Source organism: Mastigoproctus giganteus, chromosome 9 (assembly GCF_048544385.1).
Source record: "Mastigoproctus giganteus isolate SK-2022 chromosome 9, ASM4854438v1, whole genome shotgun sequence".
Classification (NCBI taxonomy): domain Eukaryota; kingdom Metazoa; phylum Arthropoda; class Arachnida; order Uropygi; family Thelyphonidae; genus Mastigoproctus; species Mastigoproctus giganteus.
Genome location: NC_143583.1, coordinates 97,814,261 through 97,832,904, shown reverse-complemented (window position 1 = coordinate 97,832,904; position 18,644 = coordinate 97,814,261). Strand labels below are relative to the sequence as shown.

General features: G+C 36.6%; 1 protein-coding gene across 1 annotated transcript in view; it reads left to right on the top strand.

Annotated features, from left to right (window-relative positions):
- Nucleotides 1–18,644, top strand: part of LOC150080578 (uncharacterized) — a 192,123-nt gene that overhangs the window by 59,080 nt on the left and 114,399 nt on the right. The window contains exons 7-8 of the mRNA XM_090380744.1: nt 12,445–12,572; nt 13,172–13,242. Of these exons, the coding sequence (XP_090236870.1) occupies nt 12,445–12,572; nt 13,172–13,242 (199 nt within the window). The remainder of the gene's footprint in view (nt 1–12,444; nt 12,573–13,171; nt 13,243–18,644) is intronic.

The window sequence follows — 18,644 nt, the reverse complement described above, 5'->3', positions numbered from 1 at the left end:
TAGCATATTTAATTGCTTTTGTTATAGCCTGACATTGTGATTTTAGTGTAAGCTGTCAACAAATGACAAAAAATTGTTTGGCAGATTCACACAGCCATAGTGGTGTAATTTCTCCACACTGATTGTAAAAAGTCACTTTATGCAAAGAAAAAGGACAAGGATAATAAAACATACAGCCATCTTCAAATGTGCATAGATGAAAACTTGTGAAAAACATGCACAAACCCGTTATAACAGGTTCTTACAACAGGTGACTCATAACTATCACCCCCTCTTGTATTCCCATGTATTGCTCCATTTGATCTATGTTAAGTAAGCATTTCTAACAGTATGAAAATCAGTTGTTGCATTTTTTTTCTCTCAAAATTGTGACATATAAAATTTGTGTCAAGATTCAGAATTAAATAAATGTAAGTTTATTGGTATGAAGAACATTGTTACAAGGTAGTTGATGCAGTTTGTCATACCTACACAATATAGCCATGGTCAGAGGGGGTTTATATCAAATAAAATAAAATAAAAAAACAGATTACAATGCAAAGAATAGTAAACATCAAATATTATACAACATTTGCCAAGAAGCACTATTTTATATTTTATTCTTCAAGATTATGGCCAGCTGCTCAGGGTAGTCATTCTGTTATGAGTCAATTTGGATAGTGAAGCTACTTAGAAGGAATAATGTCCGTAGTCTTTCTTGTATTTTTAGTTTAGTTTAGTCTAAATAATTCTTCTAAATAAACACTGCATTGCTGCAAGGACAATAATAAAGTTTAGGCTAGGTAAGAGAATAAATAATTATATATTTTATATATATATATATATATATATATATATATACAGTTGGACCTCTATATAACGAAATCGATCATTCCCTTGAAAAAATTCGTTATACAGAAATTTCGTAATTAAGAAATATGACCTTTTCAACAGTGAATAAATACTGTAAATTCAGAAATATAGTAACAGATGGGAAAGAAGTGAGAATGAATAAATTTTCTAATATTTTAAAACAATTTATTAATATGTACATATTAAGAAATGACTATTTACATGATGCCCACAATTTATTAGTACACTTTTAAGAATTGTGTCGTAAAATATTTGGTTATTTTTTGTTGTACACTGGATACTACTGTACACTGTTCATAAAAATGTTCACATTTGTTTAAACTTTAAGCACTCAGATATATTTTCCATTACATTTTCTTCCCACTGAAGGCCTCGACACAAAGTTTCAAATTCTGCCAACATTTGTTTGAAAGGTTTAATATTGCCCCCATTTTCATCTAACTCATCGTCGATATTTTCACTAGTTCTTTAAATATGCTCAAATGTTGAAGTCACTCGGATATTCAGCTACTATGACATCATTATCAACTTCTAAAAATTCATCAAGAACAATTTCTCCACTGATCAAACCTCGCTTGGAACTCTTCCCAAGATTGCTCACTGTCTTCTAGTAGTTCATCCCTCTCATCTCTGTTAATTTGCATTTTAGCAAAGCCTGCTTTTGCAAAACAGTTCTTAATCATTTCCATCACATCTTGAATCCACACCTTTGCCAACTCTAACATGCACATCACAAATCTCTAACAGAATCCACAATTTTTTCAGTATATGCCTTCGGTATTACATTTTCAAATTCTTGATAATGCTTTGGTTCATTGGCTGCAGTTAAGATGAATTATTCAAAAGGAAGAAAACAAACTTCACACTCGTAAATTTCAAAATTACTGAGTGAAAGTGGGAAGGGCAGTTGTCGACAATCAACTCTTTTTTTTCTGTTTTCTTTCGTCACCTTTCTATTGAAATTTAAAATCCACTGCTCAAAAATTTCGCTTGTCATTCGAGGTTTTTGTTGTAGTTGTAGTCCAACTCTAATGACTTTACTCCTTCGAAACATCAGGGTTGTTTACTTTTGCCTATTACCAAAAGCATCAATTTTTCATTACCAGCCATATTTGCAACCAAGAGTGTAATTCTCTCCTTATTATTTTACCACCTAAACATTTATCACCTTTAAAAGTCAGTGTCTTGTTCAGCAAACATTTAAAAAATAGACGTGTTTCATCAACGTTGAATATGTTTTTGGACTCTTAGTCCTCCATAATTTTTTTCAAAGCTGTTTCTTTCCAATGGGTATAGTCTTCTTCGATTGCAACTCCACTTTCATCAGAAATAACTTTTTCGAGTAAGCCATGAGGCTCTTTAAATTTGTCCAGCTAACCAGAACTGGCTTGGAATGTTTTGTGCCTCAGAAAAGATGCGTACTCCATAGCCTTTTCTTTTATTAATAGCCCTGATGTCGACATGTTTTGGTCTCAAATCAACTTCATGCACTTAAAAACTGCTTTATTTACATCTTCCCAAAGGCATAATTTTGCATGCTTCCGACTGGGTCCCGTTTTCTCAAACAGTTTGAGAATCAAAGCAGAATTTTTCAGAATGGTTGACACATTACTGGCACAGAAATCAAATTTTAAAGCAATTTCTCTTTTTTTTTTCTTTTTTTTTTTAACGCCGCGATCTACACTATTAAGCACTTTCACTTTTTCACACTACACTCAAGGATTTCCTCTTAGACACTGTAAGGTTACTTGCAGAGCAGTTAAAACTAAGCTGAAATTAGGGACCACTTGTAGCTACAATGTAAACAGAGACAGGTTTTTTTTTATTTATTTATTTTTTTTATTTTGGTAGTTGTTGGCGCATCGGCTTCTGTGGCCATAATGCACCTCCCAAGGTTTTTGCAGTACTTTGATCCAAGTCCGAAGCGGGATTTGAACCCGCGACCTTTGAGTTGCCAGGCAGGCACTTTACCTATCCGGCTAGCCCGGTCGGCCAGAGACAGGTGAAAGTGTGGATAACTCATTTCTTCGAAACAACAGATGAATTTCAAGATAAAGGAAAATCACTCTCTCCTAATTCTCTAATAGGATGCTTACGGTAGAAAATAGGTTGACCAGAGCCAATGCCCATGTTGGGAATATGCCTTAATCTTTGCACAATGGCTGTGCATAGCTGACTAGCGTGACTTCTCGGCATATTACTGTATAAGTTGTATAGGTTTTACTTCTTTTTAGCCATTGCTGACCCACTGCTGGACAAAGACCTATCCCACGCCTTGGTTGGCCAGTTTCTTACTGCAAGATTTTACAGGCACCATTAAATTGCAAAATGTTTTACCTCTTAATTTGTGGAATCAAAGCTTTTAGCTATTAAAAGCTAAAGCGATTAATTCTTAATCCTTTTAGCTCTTAATTCATGCTTTCTACAGCATCAGCTCTATTGCCTAAAGACCAGAGGTGCAAACGATATGTATCCAGGTCTCTCGAAATTACTCTTATGTGGAAATTTTCTTTGTTATATGGAAACTATTTTCAATGTTATGTTGTTGTTATTGTTGTTATTTGGTTTTTAGGAGCATTAGCAACTAAGGCCATATTGCTCCGGGGATATGCGGTGGTCATTCCTGAGCTTTCCGCATCCTCCATATTTGGTGGTCACGGGCTCGAACCCCGGTCTAATCAAGAAGCATGTGCTACGCACTGCTGCTCCTGCCCACCTGGCTACAGAGGCGCCTTTCAATGTTATATGGAAATTTTCTTTATTATACGGAAACTATTTTCAATGTTATATGGAAATTTTCTTTGTTATACAGGAACTATTTTCAATGACCAAGGGGAAATCAAAAATGTTCGCTACATAGAAAATTTCACTATATGAAAGTTCGTTAAAGAGAGGTCCGACTGTGTGTGTATGTGTGTGTGTATATATATATTTTTTTATTTTTATTTATTTTTATTTTTTTTAAACCTACGTGTGACTGTTTCATTGATCCATCTAATACCCTTGCTCAAAAAAAAGTTTTGCTTACCCTCCTGAACCAGAATCTTTTATAGAAGTAAAGTTTTATCAAGACATGATATCACAAGTGTTATGACATTATTGCTTCTAGGGGTAGGAAATTGATTCCTGATAAACTCACTCTTGGCAAGCCAGGAATCAGTAAGAAATAAGTCTTACAACATTTTGTCACTGAAATACAATCACTATGAGTTGCATGGATTGTTTAGGTGAAATTAATAAATCAAGAGACGTTTATGGATAACAGTTTTTAATTCCATTTTATTTATCTTTTAAATCACAAGTGTGTTTACATACAACATAGATCTTGTTGCAGTTGCTTACCCTGATTACTGTCATTCATTAACCACCCTGCCAGCCTTTTTTATCATCTGCAAACTTAGATGTTATATACCTGATATATCTTCATCAATATCATTAATAAATACAGAAAGCAACAATGGGCCCAGCACTGAAACCTGAGTGACTCCACTAATAACATTAGTCCATGAAGAGTAGTTATTGTTATTTGGTTTTTAGGAGCATTAGCAACTAAGGCCATAAGCATATTGCTCCGAGGGATATGTGGTGGTCATTCCCTGACCTTTCCGCATCCTTCGTATTTGGTGGTCATGGACTCGAACCCCAGTCTAATCAAGAAGCGTGTGCTACACACTGCCGCTCCTACCCACCTGGCTACGGAGGCACCATGAAGACTAGTAAACAGGTGATCTGCTGATAGAGGTGTATAAAGCCTTGAATGGTTTGAGCATGCTCAATGCTGATGGGATTCTTCCTCTTGCTCAGAATAATCACCTGAGAGGGAATAAATTCAAATTGAGAAAAGACAGATGTAGGATAGACGTGACGAAATTTGCCTTTAGCCAGCAGGTGGTTGGTTGGTGGAATAGACTTCCATCCCTTGTCGTGGAAGTTGATAGCCTAAATAAGTTTAAGGCTCAGCTGGACAGGTATTTCGAACGAACAGAGGGGTGAAGTGGAAGTGGTTATTTTTTATTTATTTATTTATTTGTTTTTTTTTTTTTTTTTTTTTTTTGGCTGATGCTGCATAAGCTTGCTTTCTTGCATCAAATGCCTCTACTAATGCTAATGCTAACTCTCAATAATGATGTTGTCCATAATGAAAGGGATACAACTGAGTTCTTATTCTAAACACTGTTACTTTTTGATGCACATTTTTTAAATTTTTTGGGTGGAAATGCATTATACAACATCCTATTGATAAAATGTTTGCCAGAGTGACAGACACATATCTGATTCTAAGTGTAGCTAAAGAAAATCTGCTACATTTCATTGGCTTTATATAGAAAAATTCATTAAATCCCATACTTCTAAACTTATCTCCCTTAATAAATAATTTAGGACAACAAGTTAATTTTATCATTAATTTATCATTTGCATCAGTTGATACTTAAATTTAGTACTGATTTTGAAATGCCTTACAGGGGTCAAGCAAAAGGAGACCTTCCAGATATTTGTCCAAAGTAGGTATTATGACCAGTAAAAAAAAACTATACTTTTCATTTTATGCTAAACTTTTAATAAATGATAAATTTTTAATTTCCAAAAATATTTTTTCCTTTATTTATAATTCTTATTTCACTTGAACAAGAATTAGTCTTTACTTTTATTACTGTAATGATAAGAATTCTCAATAATAATTTGTATGTATTAGCTCTGAAATTATGTATTAAAGCAATTGCAGTGTAATATAGATGCCTTTAAAAACAAGATGCAAGATAAATAAACAAATACTCATTCTACTGCCAAGAATACTGACATTAGTATCAGTCATTGAGTGCAAGGAAGCCAGAGGATTTTACTAGCTAAAATAAATAAAATAAAATAACTAAATAAAAATAAGAAAAAAAACCCCAAGAAATAGAAACAAAAAGTAAATATATAAAAAATAAAAAGAGAAAATAAACAACCTGTTTGTTAGGGTAACTAAGAGTAGAAACAGGTGCATGTATACCAATGCTAGGAGTATAGTTAATAAATTCAATGAGCTTGAAGTGCAGTGCTAGTCAAGATATCAAAGGCAGATATTGTTGGGGTATCAGAGATGTGGGATCACACAGACATAAACAGAATTGGAATTTGGGGAGTACAATGTGAGCCTTAAATTTATTTAGGCTATCAACTTCCACAACAAGGGATGGAAGTCTGTTCCACCAACCAACTAACCGCTGGCTAAAGGAAAATTTCTGCACATCTATCCTACATCTGTCTTTCCTCAAAAGGATAGACAGGACAGGAAGGGTGGAGGGGTTATGCTGTTAGTTAGGAAACACATAAAATCTAAAGTTCATCCAATTGATGTTGGTGGACAATGCAATGTTGAGTCTGTTTGGTATGACTTAAACACTGGGATAGGAAAAATGAGTAGGTGTGTGTTATAGGCCTAATGAATCTTATGAGTATAATGAGCAATTGTGCAGAGAAATAGAGTGGGCCAGTAATTCAGAATGTCTTATAATGGGGGATTTTAACTTTCCAGATACTGACTGGAAATTGTGGGTTGGTCACTTGCACACTAGCTAGACTTTTGTGGATTTTTGGATGACTGTTTTCTACAGCAACATGTTCAAGAGCAACCAGAGGGAGTAATTAGCATTAGCATTAGTAGAGGCATATGATGCAAGAAAGCAAGCTTATGCAGCATCAGCCAAAAAAAAAAAAAAAACCACTCCCATTTCACACCTCCGTTCGTTCGAAATACCTGTCAAGCTGAGCCTTAAATTTATTTAGTCTATTAACTTCCACAACAAGGGAAAGGGATGGAAGACTGTTCCACCAACCAACTAACCGCTGGCTAAAGGCAAATTTCCGTACATCTATCCTACATCTGTCTTTCCTCAATTTGAATTTATGCCCTCTCAGGTGATTATTCTGAGCAAGAGGAAGAATCCCATCGGCATTGAGCATGCTCAAACCATTCAAGGCTTTATACCCCTCTATCAGATCACCTCGCTGGTGCCTAGTCTCCAGACACTGTAATTTGCAAAACTTGAGCCTTTCTTCATAAGAGCAACCCTTTGTTCCATTCACTAATCTTGTTGCCCTTCTCTGTACTCGTTCCAGCAGCTCTACATCCTTCTTGAAATGAGACCTCCAGACCTATATACAGTACTCAAGGTGTGGCCTGACAATTGCCTTATACAAGTGAATAATCACCTCCTTATCCCTGCTAGAAAAATTCCTGTATATCATTGACAATACACCATGAGCTACTCTTGTAGCCCATCTGCACTGCTCAGAGAACTTCATATCTGCCTGCACAATTACCCCCAGGTCCTTTTCATTCTCTACCACTGTCAGTATAGTACCACAGAGTTGATACGTTGCTCTGGGGTTACTGTTTCCCATATGTAGTACTTTACATTTGTCAATGTTAAACTTCATTTGCCACCTCTCAGCCCATTTGCTCAACCTTTCCAGATCCTGTTGCAGCAGCATAGTGTCAGTAGTGTCCTTAACTACCCTGCCAACCTTTGTATCATCTGCAAACTTGGACATTAAGCTTGATATGCCATCATCAGTATCATTTATAAATACAGAAAACAATAATGGACCCAACACTGAACCTGGAGGGACTCCACTAATAACATTAGTCCACGACGAGCAGTGTCCATTGATTACCACTCTCTGTCTTCTCCCCCTCATCCATCTCTTTATCCATAGCAGCAATTTGTCTCCAATGCCACACTGCTCCAATTTGTGCAGCAGTCATCCATGTGCAACAGTATCAAAAAGCCTTTCTAATATCCAAATATATAATATCAAAGTTATTCCCTGCATCCAGTTCTTTTGTGACTGCATCATAGTTTCCAATCAAATTGGTCAGGCAAGACTTTCCCTTAACATTACTATGCCGTGTCCGAGCTATAACTGAAGTCTTTTTTAGATGATCCTACAGTGCTTCTTTAACCAGTGCCTCCATTAATTTTCCTGGAACAGAAGTTAAACTCACAGGTCTATAATTACTTGTGTCAGCCTTTGATCCTCCTTTGTGAATTGGGGTCACATTTGCACATCTCCAGTCTATGGGTACCTCCCCTGAGTCCAAAGAAGCTCTCATAATTATGGCTAAGGGTTTGCTTTTCTGCCTCCTTTAATATAACTGGATAGATCCCATCCACCCTGGGTGCTTTTTTATGTTTACCCTCAACAATTTCTCCTCCACTTTCCTCTCAGTTATTACAAAATCATCTAGCTCACTGCCAGAATTTACTTCACCTCTGTCATTCCCCTTCCTGAATAACTTCTCATGTGTGAATGTAGATCAAAATACTCGTTTAGTTTGTTAGCCACCTGAGCAGAATCCTCAACTGTTAAAACCATCAATATCCAGTGGACCAATCTGAATCATACCTTTCCTTCTAGAGTTTACATAGGTAAAGAACTCTTTTCTGTTTTTCTTTGCATCCTTTGTGAAGGATTTCTCATAATCTGCCTTTGCCTGTTTAATCTCCATTGTGACTTGGTTACAGACCAGCTTATATTTATCATAGGCTTCTATGTCACCCATTCATTTATATGTATCCCATGCATTTTTCTTCTTTGCCATATGTCTCATTAGTTCATCTGACATCCATTTAAGCCTAAACCTTGAACAGTATTTCTTAGTTGATATGTAAAGCCTAGTAGCTTCCAAGATAAATTCTTTGAATGCTTTCCATTTTGAATTTGCCGTTGGTAACATCATCAGTTGGTCCCACTGTATAGAATTTAAATACTGTCTCAGACCATCATAGTTGCCTTTACAAAAGCAAAAACCCTTCCCTTTACCCCTGATGGTAGTTACCTCTTTGAGTAAATCCCACTTCAGCACACTGTGATCACTGCCACCTAGTGGTTCCTTTATCTGCAGATTCTTAATGCATGAAGAATCACTACTCATAATAATCAAATCAAGAGTATTACTCTCTCTAGTTGCCTCTCGAACATGCTGATGTAGAAAACAATCATCCAATAAATCCACAAAAGCCTTGCTAGTGTGTGAGTGACCAACCTACAAATTCCAGTCAATATCTTGGAAATTAAAATCCCCATTATAAGACTCTGATTTAATGGCCCACTCTATTTCCCTGTACAGTTTCTTATTATACTCATCAGAGTCATTAGGCCTATAGCACACTCCTACTCTCAATTTTGATCTCCCAAAGCTTATGTCCTAACAAACTGACTCGACACTGCACTGTACAGCGACTGGCTTCACTTCCTTGGATTTTATGTGTTTCTTAACTAATAGCATAACCCCTCCTCCATTCCTATCCTGTCTATCCTTTCTGTACACATTGTACTCCCCTAATTCCAGTTCTGCATTACTTATATCTGTGTGACACCACGTCTCTGATATCCCAACAATATCTGCCTTTGATGTTTTGAGCAATACCTCAAATTCATCAAATTTATTTACCAAACTCCTAGCATTGGTGTACACACAAGTATACATGCACCTGTTCCTATTCTTAGCTACACTAACACAACCCATGTGTTTACTTGTGCTGCAGTGACTCTCAGCAGTCTCTGAAATATCCTGCGTCTTGTTTTCCAGGCTGCTGCTCATTCCAATAGAAGCAGTGCAAGAATCACTTTCACCTCTGCCAGTGGCTACTGTTAATTTATTAGTCATTGTATCCCCCCAAGCTAGCAGTTTTCCGACCCACCTAACACTGTCTCGATAGCATCAGCAAATATTCTTGCACCCTTTCTATTTAAGTGTATCCCATCCCTGTAGAAGCAGTCTCTCCTGTTAAGTAGTACAGACCAGGTTGAAAAAATTCTACCCCTTGAGCCTTGCACAATCTTTCCAGGGCCAAATTGATCGACAAGGAAGTTAAATAGATCCCATTAATATAACTGGATAGATCCCATGGGATCTATCCAGTTATATTAAAGGGGGCAGCAAAGGAAGTAAGCAAACCCTTAGCCATAATTATGAGAGCTTCCTTGGACTCAGAGGAGGTCCACATGGACTGGAGGTGTGCAAATGTAATACCAATTCACAAAGGGGGTTCAAAAGGTGACACAAATAACTATAGACCTGTTAGTTTAACTTGTGTTCTGGGGAAAATAATGGAATCACTGGATCACCTAGACAAGACTGCAGTTATAGTTAAGACACAGCATGGGTTTGTTAAAGGGAGGGCTTGTCTGACCAATTTGATTGGATACTATGACGTGGTCACAAAGGAACTGAATGCCAAAAATAATTTTTATATCATATACTTGGATTTCAGAAAAGCTTTTAATACTGTTGCACATGGAAGACTGCTGTACAGATTGGAGAGGTATGGCATTAAGGGTAAGTTGCTACAATTGATAGAGGGATGGTTGAGTGGGAGACAATAGAGAGCGGTAATCAACGGACACTGCTCTTCGTGAACAAATGTTATTAGTGGAGTTCCCCAGGGTATGGTGCTGGGCCCATTGTTGTTTTGTATATTTATCAATGATATTGATGAAGGTATATCAGGCTTAATGTCCAAATTTGTAGATGATACAAAGGTTGGTAGTTAATGACAATAAAGACAGTATGCTATTGCAACATGATCTAGAAAAGTTAGGCAGATGGATTGAGAAGTGGCAACTGAAGTTGAACATTGACAAATGCAAAGTACTGCATATGGGTAACAATAACCCAAGAGAAACGTACCAACTATGTGGTACTACACTCAGGGAAGTGGAAAGTGAAAAAGACCTGGGGGTAATTGTGCAGTCAAATACGAAGTTTGCTGAGCATTGCAGATGAGCTGCCAGGGCAGGTCATGGAGTCTTGTCAATGATATATATGAATTTTGCTAGCAGGGACAGGGAGGTGATTACCCATTATACAAAGCAGTGGTCAGGCCACACCTAGAGTACTGTGTACAGGTCTGGAGGCTTCATTTTAGGAATGATGCAGAGTTGCTAGAATGAGTACGAAGAAGGGCAACAAGATTGGTGAGCAGAACAAAGGGGTGCTCTTACCAAGAAAGGCTTAAATTCTGCAAATTGCAGAACTTAAGATTGCAGAACCTGGATTGTAGGCAACTGCGAGGTGATCTGATTGAGGTGTATAAGGCCTTGAATGGGATGAGCAAGCTGAATGCTGATGGGATTCTTCCTCTTGCTCAGATTAAAAACCTGATGGGACACAGATTCAAATTGAGGAAAGACAGTTGGGCTCACATTTAACCCTGGGGGTTCACATCTGGTGAGTATGGGCTTGGCACACTCAGGGTCCTGAGTTGGATATCATCATTCTTCCCTCACTTGGTGATTCCTTTTTACTGCTGACTCTTGTTCTCTCTCTCTCTCTCTCTCTCTCTCTCTCTCAGGGTAAGTCAGAATTTTTTTTTAATTTTTTTATTTTTATTTTATTTTATTTTGGCTGGTGCAGCATAAGCCTCAGGCTTCCTTGCACCATATGGCTAGTAATAATAATAATAGATATGCGGAAATTTGCCTTTAGCCAGCGGGTAGTTGATTGGTGGAACAGACTTCCATCTTTTGTTGTGGGGATTGATTGCCTGAATAAATTTAAGGCTGAGCTGGATAGGCATTTGGAACAAAAATAGGGGTGAAATGGGAGGGGTTTTTTTTTTTTTTTTGGCTGAAGCTGCATAAGCTTGCTTTCTTGCATCGTATGCCTCTACTAATGCTATTTCTTAAGTAAGTATTATTATTATAATTAGCCATATGGTGCAAGGAAGCCTGAGGCTTTTGCTGCACCAGCCAAAAAAAAAAAAAAAATTGAGTTACCCCTGAGAGAGAGGTCAGAAATAGAAGGGAATCACCAAGAAAGAGAAGAATGATGATATCCAGCTCAGGACCCTGGGTGTGCCAAGCCCATACTTACCAGATGTGAGCCCCTGGGGGGGGGGGGGGCTCACATCTGGTAAGTATGGGCTTGGGTATGGGTAAAAGGTCAGGGAATGACCACCGAATATTCCCGGAGCAAGCCTCAAAGGGGTAGTTTTTTTGGATGCAGCATAAGAAAACCACCCACTTAAAGCTTGACAGATTCTTCAACCTCTACAGATTCACATCCGTAGAGAATGCTAAATAGCCAGGATTGGTACCAAATGGAGCTGTAAAAAAAAAAGCATACTAAAAGTATCAGACATCAAAAGGGCGCTATTCTGATCCTCCAGAGAGAGATTATTTGAGAACTCTTCACACTTTTCACAGCTTTGTTCAGAGCCACCATTCAACTACATGCCAAAATTTTAAGCTCTTCTATTTTACACAACTGGTAAGTGAAATAAAGTAAAATACACTAGTAGTAATTTTTTTTATTGTATTTTAATTTTATATTAGTGCTTTTTCATAACATTGAGAAACTTCAGAAACCATACATATTTTTTTTATTTAATGCACATTTGGCATTAGTGGACAGGCTTTAACTCTGTATTGTCTATTAAAGCAAGGTGTTACTGTATAAATGTAACAATATTAATATAATAAAATGTATAAAATATGTTAAGCAATGTGCTTTGAAAGGTCTTCATTATTTGTTAATTGCATAATATGTTGCTATGTGAATTATATTTTTGACTTATTTATATATTTTATTTTTTTGTCTAGGGTAATGAATAAAGTAATCAAAACATACATACCAGATAATGTGTATCATGCTATAGAAGAAAATCTCACAGAACTGTACCGAGATAGACTCAATGTGCTGAAGTTTGCAGTGAGATCTTCTGCCATAGGTAATTTTAAGCATAAACTAGCATTAGCATTAGTAGAGGCATATGATGCAAGAAAGCAAGCTTATGCAGCATCAGCCAAAAAAAAAAAAAAAAAAAAAAACCACTTCCACTTCACCCCTCCGTTCGTTCGAAATACCTGTCGAGCTGAGCCTTAAATTTATTTAGGCTATCAACTTCTACAACAAGGGATGGAAGTCTGTTCCATCAACCAACTACCCGCTGGCTAAAGGCAAATTTCCGCACATCTATCCTACATCTGTCTTTCCTCAATCTGAATTTATGCCCTCTCAGGTGATTATTCTGAGCAAGAGGAAGAATCCCATCGGCACTGAGCATGCTCAAACCATTCAAGGCTTTATACCCCTCTATCAGATCACCTCGCCGGTGCCTAGTCTCCAGACTCCTAAACTATTTATAAAATATTTATAAACTATTTCTAACTATTTATAAACAAACTCCTTAAAAAAGTATTAATAACAGTTAATATTAGTCTTGTGAAGTAATATAAAGAAAAAAATTCAGTTTTTTAAAAATCATATCTGTGTTTAGATATAAAATTTTCATGTCTGTTGTAGATAAAATTTTCTCTAATTTTTTAGGTGAAGATACTGATCAGTTATCATGTGCAGGACAGTTGGGTACATTCTTGGGGGTTCAGGGACTTAAAGAGGTATAGAGGTATTTAATGAAAAACATTTGTGAATTTTTTTAATATGTTTTAAATATTTATTCTAATAGCAGAATTTTCTCTAATCATCATTTCAGTAAGAAATATCCAATGGAATATTAACATTGTTCTAAAATCATAAAACATAGATGCTGGTAGAAATAAAATTATTGCCATTAGACACCAACCATAACACATAGTAATGTATTTTATCACCAAAAATTTATATGGTATTGTCCGTTACTATTTGCTACTTTTTAGTTCATTATCTTAATAGATATAAAAAATAAATAAATGGAGATAGATAAAATATACAAAAATTACAAAGCAGTTACTTACTTTGTAAGTTATGCCTGTGCAATAACATTCGTAGGAAAGGGGCTGAATAAAAGCTTACATTTTGAATTACCAGGTTTTTCCTGTGATTATAACAGTGGTGATTTTAAAGTAACTTGGTTTTTAGACCACCATAATGGTATAATATATTATTTTTGAATATTTCATGCACATATAGTGTCCTACCAAAATATTAGAGAATCTACCTGATGCACACAGGTTCATCTTTAGCAACAATGATAGTAGCAGTATTATGCGGAATTAATCTGACTACATGTGACATCTGACTACCTTGAATACATTTGATTAGTTGGTTGCTGTGGCCTATTTCAGATATTAATTTTGCAGGTACTTTGTGTGTGTGTGCGCATCTGTTTATATTATATATTTATATAATATATATACTGTATTATTTTGTTTAATATATTTATTAGTTTATGAGGAAGATTATTGTAAAAGCCATACCTAGGTAAATCTATGGAGAACACATGAGCAAAGTATGTTACATGTACACGAAGGATAATATATAAAAACTTATTTTGGGGTCAACCATCCAAATTGAAAGGAAAAATAATGATAAGGGGTTCTCTATTTCTGTAATGATCAATATGCACTATGGCAAAATCAATTTTGAGGTTATATAACAAATAATAGAATTTAGGCATATATAAAATATATGCCTAAATTCTATTAAGATTATTCTATTTAATCTAGAAATTAAAAAATTTACAAATTTATATAATGCATAGTACAAATTGATCATCATTGACCTGTCAGAGAATGAAGGATATAAAGTTAAAAACTAAACAAGGATAAAGCATGTGGTAAAAGCAGACTTACCATGTCCAAGCAAAAGAACCATGTGTAGACCTTACTGTAACCAAAAAAGAAATGAAGTTGTGTATGTCATGGCCCTCTAGTGAAAATTGAAAAGTGTTGACTCCTGTGTGTTAGACATGGTGAAAAGTGTGTTGATATGCAGGAAATTAGCCAATAAGTTATATATTAAGTTCAGGCATAATGAAAATTGGCGATAGCAAAGTGGTGTAAGTGGTTGATGGAGTAGGAACGGCAGTACCAGAACCCCATGAAGGTGAAGTTATAGTAGTATGCTTAGAAGTAGTTTCTCTCCTACATCCTCAGATTGCCCTAATAATTTCGGAGAAATAAGAATGAAGACTATAGGATAGCTATAGTCTTCACTCATTTGGAAAATTAAATGCACTAGGCATAATCCTTATGGGTTTTGATAATTAACTATAATATCGGTGTAAATACACCATAGTTAACCCATAGATTTGAGCTACGATTGTAGCGTAGAAGGCATCGTTTTAATTATATCTCATAATGTGGTTGCCTTCACAACAAGATAGCTACTATTGAATTACTTCAAATAAATAACACTTCTCTAGTAGAGAAGGCAACTGAGATGGCTTGTTGTATTACCTACCCGCCCACTGATGACGAAGCCAAAAAGCTTCGAAACGATCGTCTGGGTGGTGGTACGCTGAAAATAAATAACAGTAGTCTTCTCTACTAGAAAAGCGTTATTTATTTGAAGTAATTCAATAGTAGCTATCTTGTTGTGAAGGCAACCACATTATGAGATACAATTAAAACGATGCCTTCTACGCTACAATCGTAGCTCAAATCTATGGGTTAACTATGGTGTATTTACACCGATATTATATAGTTAATTATCAAAACCCATAAGGATTATGTCTAGTGCATTTAATTATCCAAATACATTACCACCACACCCTTCTGGCATCTCTCATAATGTGGATATAACTTCGCAACTGAGATGGCTTGTTTGTTTTGTTTTGTTGTTTATTGGCACATTGACAACGGAGATCATAATGCGCAAAAGATGGCTTGTTGTATTACCTACCCGCCCACTGATGACGAAGCCAAAAAGCTTCGAAACGATCGTCTGGGTGGTTTTTTTATGATGTAGATTTGAATTTTATAATTCATTTGTTTGGTTTAATAGATCTGGTCCAATGGGTTTTTTTTTCACATTAAATTCACAAACGATCGTCTGGGTGGTGGTACGCTGAAAATAAATAACAGTAGTCTTCTCTACTAGAGAAGCGTTATTTATTTGAAGTAATTCAATAGTAGCTATCTTGTTGTGAAGGCAACCACATTATGAGATACAATTAAAACGATGCCTCCTACGCTACAATCGTAGCTCAAATCTATGGGTTAACTATGGTGTATTTACACCGATATTATATAGTCTTCACTCATGCAAGTCTGATGCAAGATATAAGGTAAAGCTTGGGTAAGCCCTGGATTGCAAGGCTATCCTATAGTAGGACCCCGTGCTGAATTTATATAATATATTATATACACTGAGTTGGCTTTGCATTAGCAACACCTACCTAATACTTTGTGGTACCACCTTTTGTCCATAATACAGCCTGTGGTAGTGCTACCCATGCATTGCAAAATGTGTTCAGTAATGTCTGCACTCAAGTGAATGTTTGCAGAATTGAATGTCCTGTAGGTCCTACACGTGCTCAACTGGGTTGAGATTGAGTGATTTGAGCTGCCACAGGAGGACAGAATTCATTATTATGTTCCTGAAACCAGTTAGCAACTTGTCAGGCCTTGTGACATGCCATGTTGTCTTGAATATAGATGCTAAATATAGATATAGATAATTATAGATGATGGAGAATAGAGTGGGAATATCTACAGGTAGAGTGGGAACAAGATTAGTTCGATGTGGGCGAAGTTTTTACGGCTCTAGCTAATAGAGAAGTTTTTCTTAAATTTTTACCATTTTATCTAAATTGGCATATTAATTTATTTTCTAGAAGTAGCTTTATATTCCTAGTTACGATACTTAGTTTATTTTGAACTTAGATAGAGATTTTATGAGTTATTACTTAGTATTGGTAAAACTTGTACCATTCGAAACTTGCCGCCATTGTGTAATATCAATACGGAATAGCATTACGCATATCTCGAACTTGATAGCGTAAGGCATAGCGTAAAACTAGATAGCGTAAGGCATAGCATAAGGCATAGTGTAAAACTAGATAGTGTAATACGTTGCACTGTAGTAGGAATCTGTTAGCTTAGTATGGTATTGGCAATAAATCGGTTAAATTTGTAAATCCTTTTAATTTTTATTGTTAATTAAATTGTATTTAAACGGAAATCATGTCCCAGACTAGAGAAGCAAAGCAACTTGAGCAAAGTAGTAAAACTACTGTGGTTTGCAGGAGAACCATAGGGGATGATTCTCCGACGCATCAGTCTTAAAAAAATGCGACATGATTGCAGATCTCTCTCAGAAAGGACATGATCTAGCCATGGAGGATGTCTTTGTGTGTGCTAGGTGCAGAGAATGTGAAGAAATTAGGCCCCAGCTCAGCGTTCTGATGGGTGTCTATGAGAGCTTGAAGAGTCAGAAGGATGCCCTCAAAGGAATTCAAATAGGGGGCCCATCAAGTTCTCAGCTGCCCAACTCAATGCCAGAGCACACTATTATGCACCAGGAAACACAGCAGCAACCTTCAGGGTAGAATGTGCAGGTCCCACAGGAGCTAGTTATTGTTGGTGACTCAATTGTCAGGGAAATGGGAAATATATTGTGCAAAAAGGATAGGTGGAATAGGACCAGAGTATGTCTGCCAGCGGCAAAAGTTGATGACATTGTAGAGCAGATATCATCTTTTAAGGGTACAAAAGGTGATATCATTGTACACGTTGGCACTAATGACATTAAGTGTAGGAGCTCTGCGGATTTACTAAGCAAGTAGAGGTCAATGCTGAAAAAAAGTCGCGAGTTAGGGTTAAATTTGAAAGTGTCTGCAATTCTGCCCAGACACGATAGGAGGGAGTATATGATAAGAGCCATGTCAATCAATTCAGCCATGCAGAGATTGTGCAGGGATCATAGGGTAGAATTTTCCTCAGCATGGTGTGTGCTTGTTAATAGTAGAGATTGCTTCTACAGGGATGGGATACACTTAAACTGCATCTTAAATAGAAGGGGAGCAAGAATATTTGCTGATGCTATTGAGGCAATGTTAGGTGGGTCGGAAAACTGCTAGTTGGGGAATTCACAGACTAATAGATTAACAGTAGCCGCAGGAAGAGGTGGAAATGATTCTTGCACTGCTTCTGTTGGAACGAGCAGCAGCCCTGAAAGCAAATTGCTCGGGATTTTAGGAACTGCTGGGAGTCATAAAACAAGAAAATACATGGGCTGTGTTAGAGTAACTAAGAATAAGAACAGGTGCATATATACTTGCATGTACACCAATGCTAGGAGTATAGTAAATAAATTTGATGAATTTGAAGTGCTGGTCAAGACATCAAAGGCAGATATTGTTGAGATATCAGAGATGTAGTGGCATACAGATATAAGGAATGCAGAATTGGAATTTGGGGAGTACAATATGTACAGGAAGGATAGACAGGATAGGAAGGTAGGAGGGGTTATGGTGTTAGTTAAGAAATGCATAAAAGCTAAGGAAGTGCATCCAATTGACATAGATGGACCGTACAATGTTGAGTCAGTTTGATGTGATATAGGCACTGGGAAAGCAAAAATGACGGTAGGAGTTTGTTATAGGCCAAATGACTCTGATAAATACAATAAACAATTATACAGAGAAATAGTGGGGTAGGTTAAAATACCCCATTATAAGACACTCTGATAAATCAGAGTGTCTTATAATGGGGTATTTTAACTTCCCAGATATAGACTGGAATTTGTGGGTTGGTCACTTGCACACTAGCAAGGCTTTTGTGGATTTATTGAATGATTGTTACTCCCTCTTGCTGCCTCTCTAACATGCTCAGCGTGGTAGAGAGGCAGCAGGAGGGAGTAACACTCTTGATCTGATTATCAGCAGTGATTAGTCTTGCCTTAAGAATTTACAGATAAAGGAACCACTAGGTAACCGTGATCACACTGTACTGATGTGAAATTTACTTAAAGATGTAACTACCACCATCAGGGGTAAAGGGAAGGGTTTTTGCTTTCTTAAAGGCAACTACAGTGGTCTCAGAGATTTTTTAGGTTCTATACAGTGGGACTAACTGAT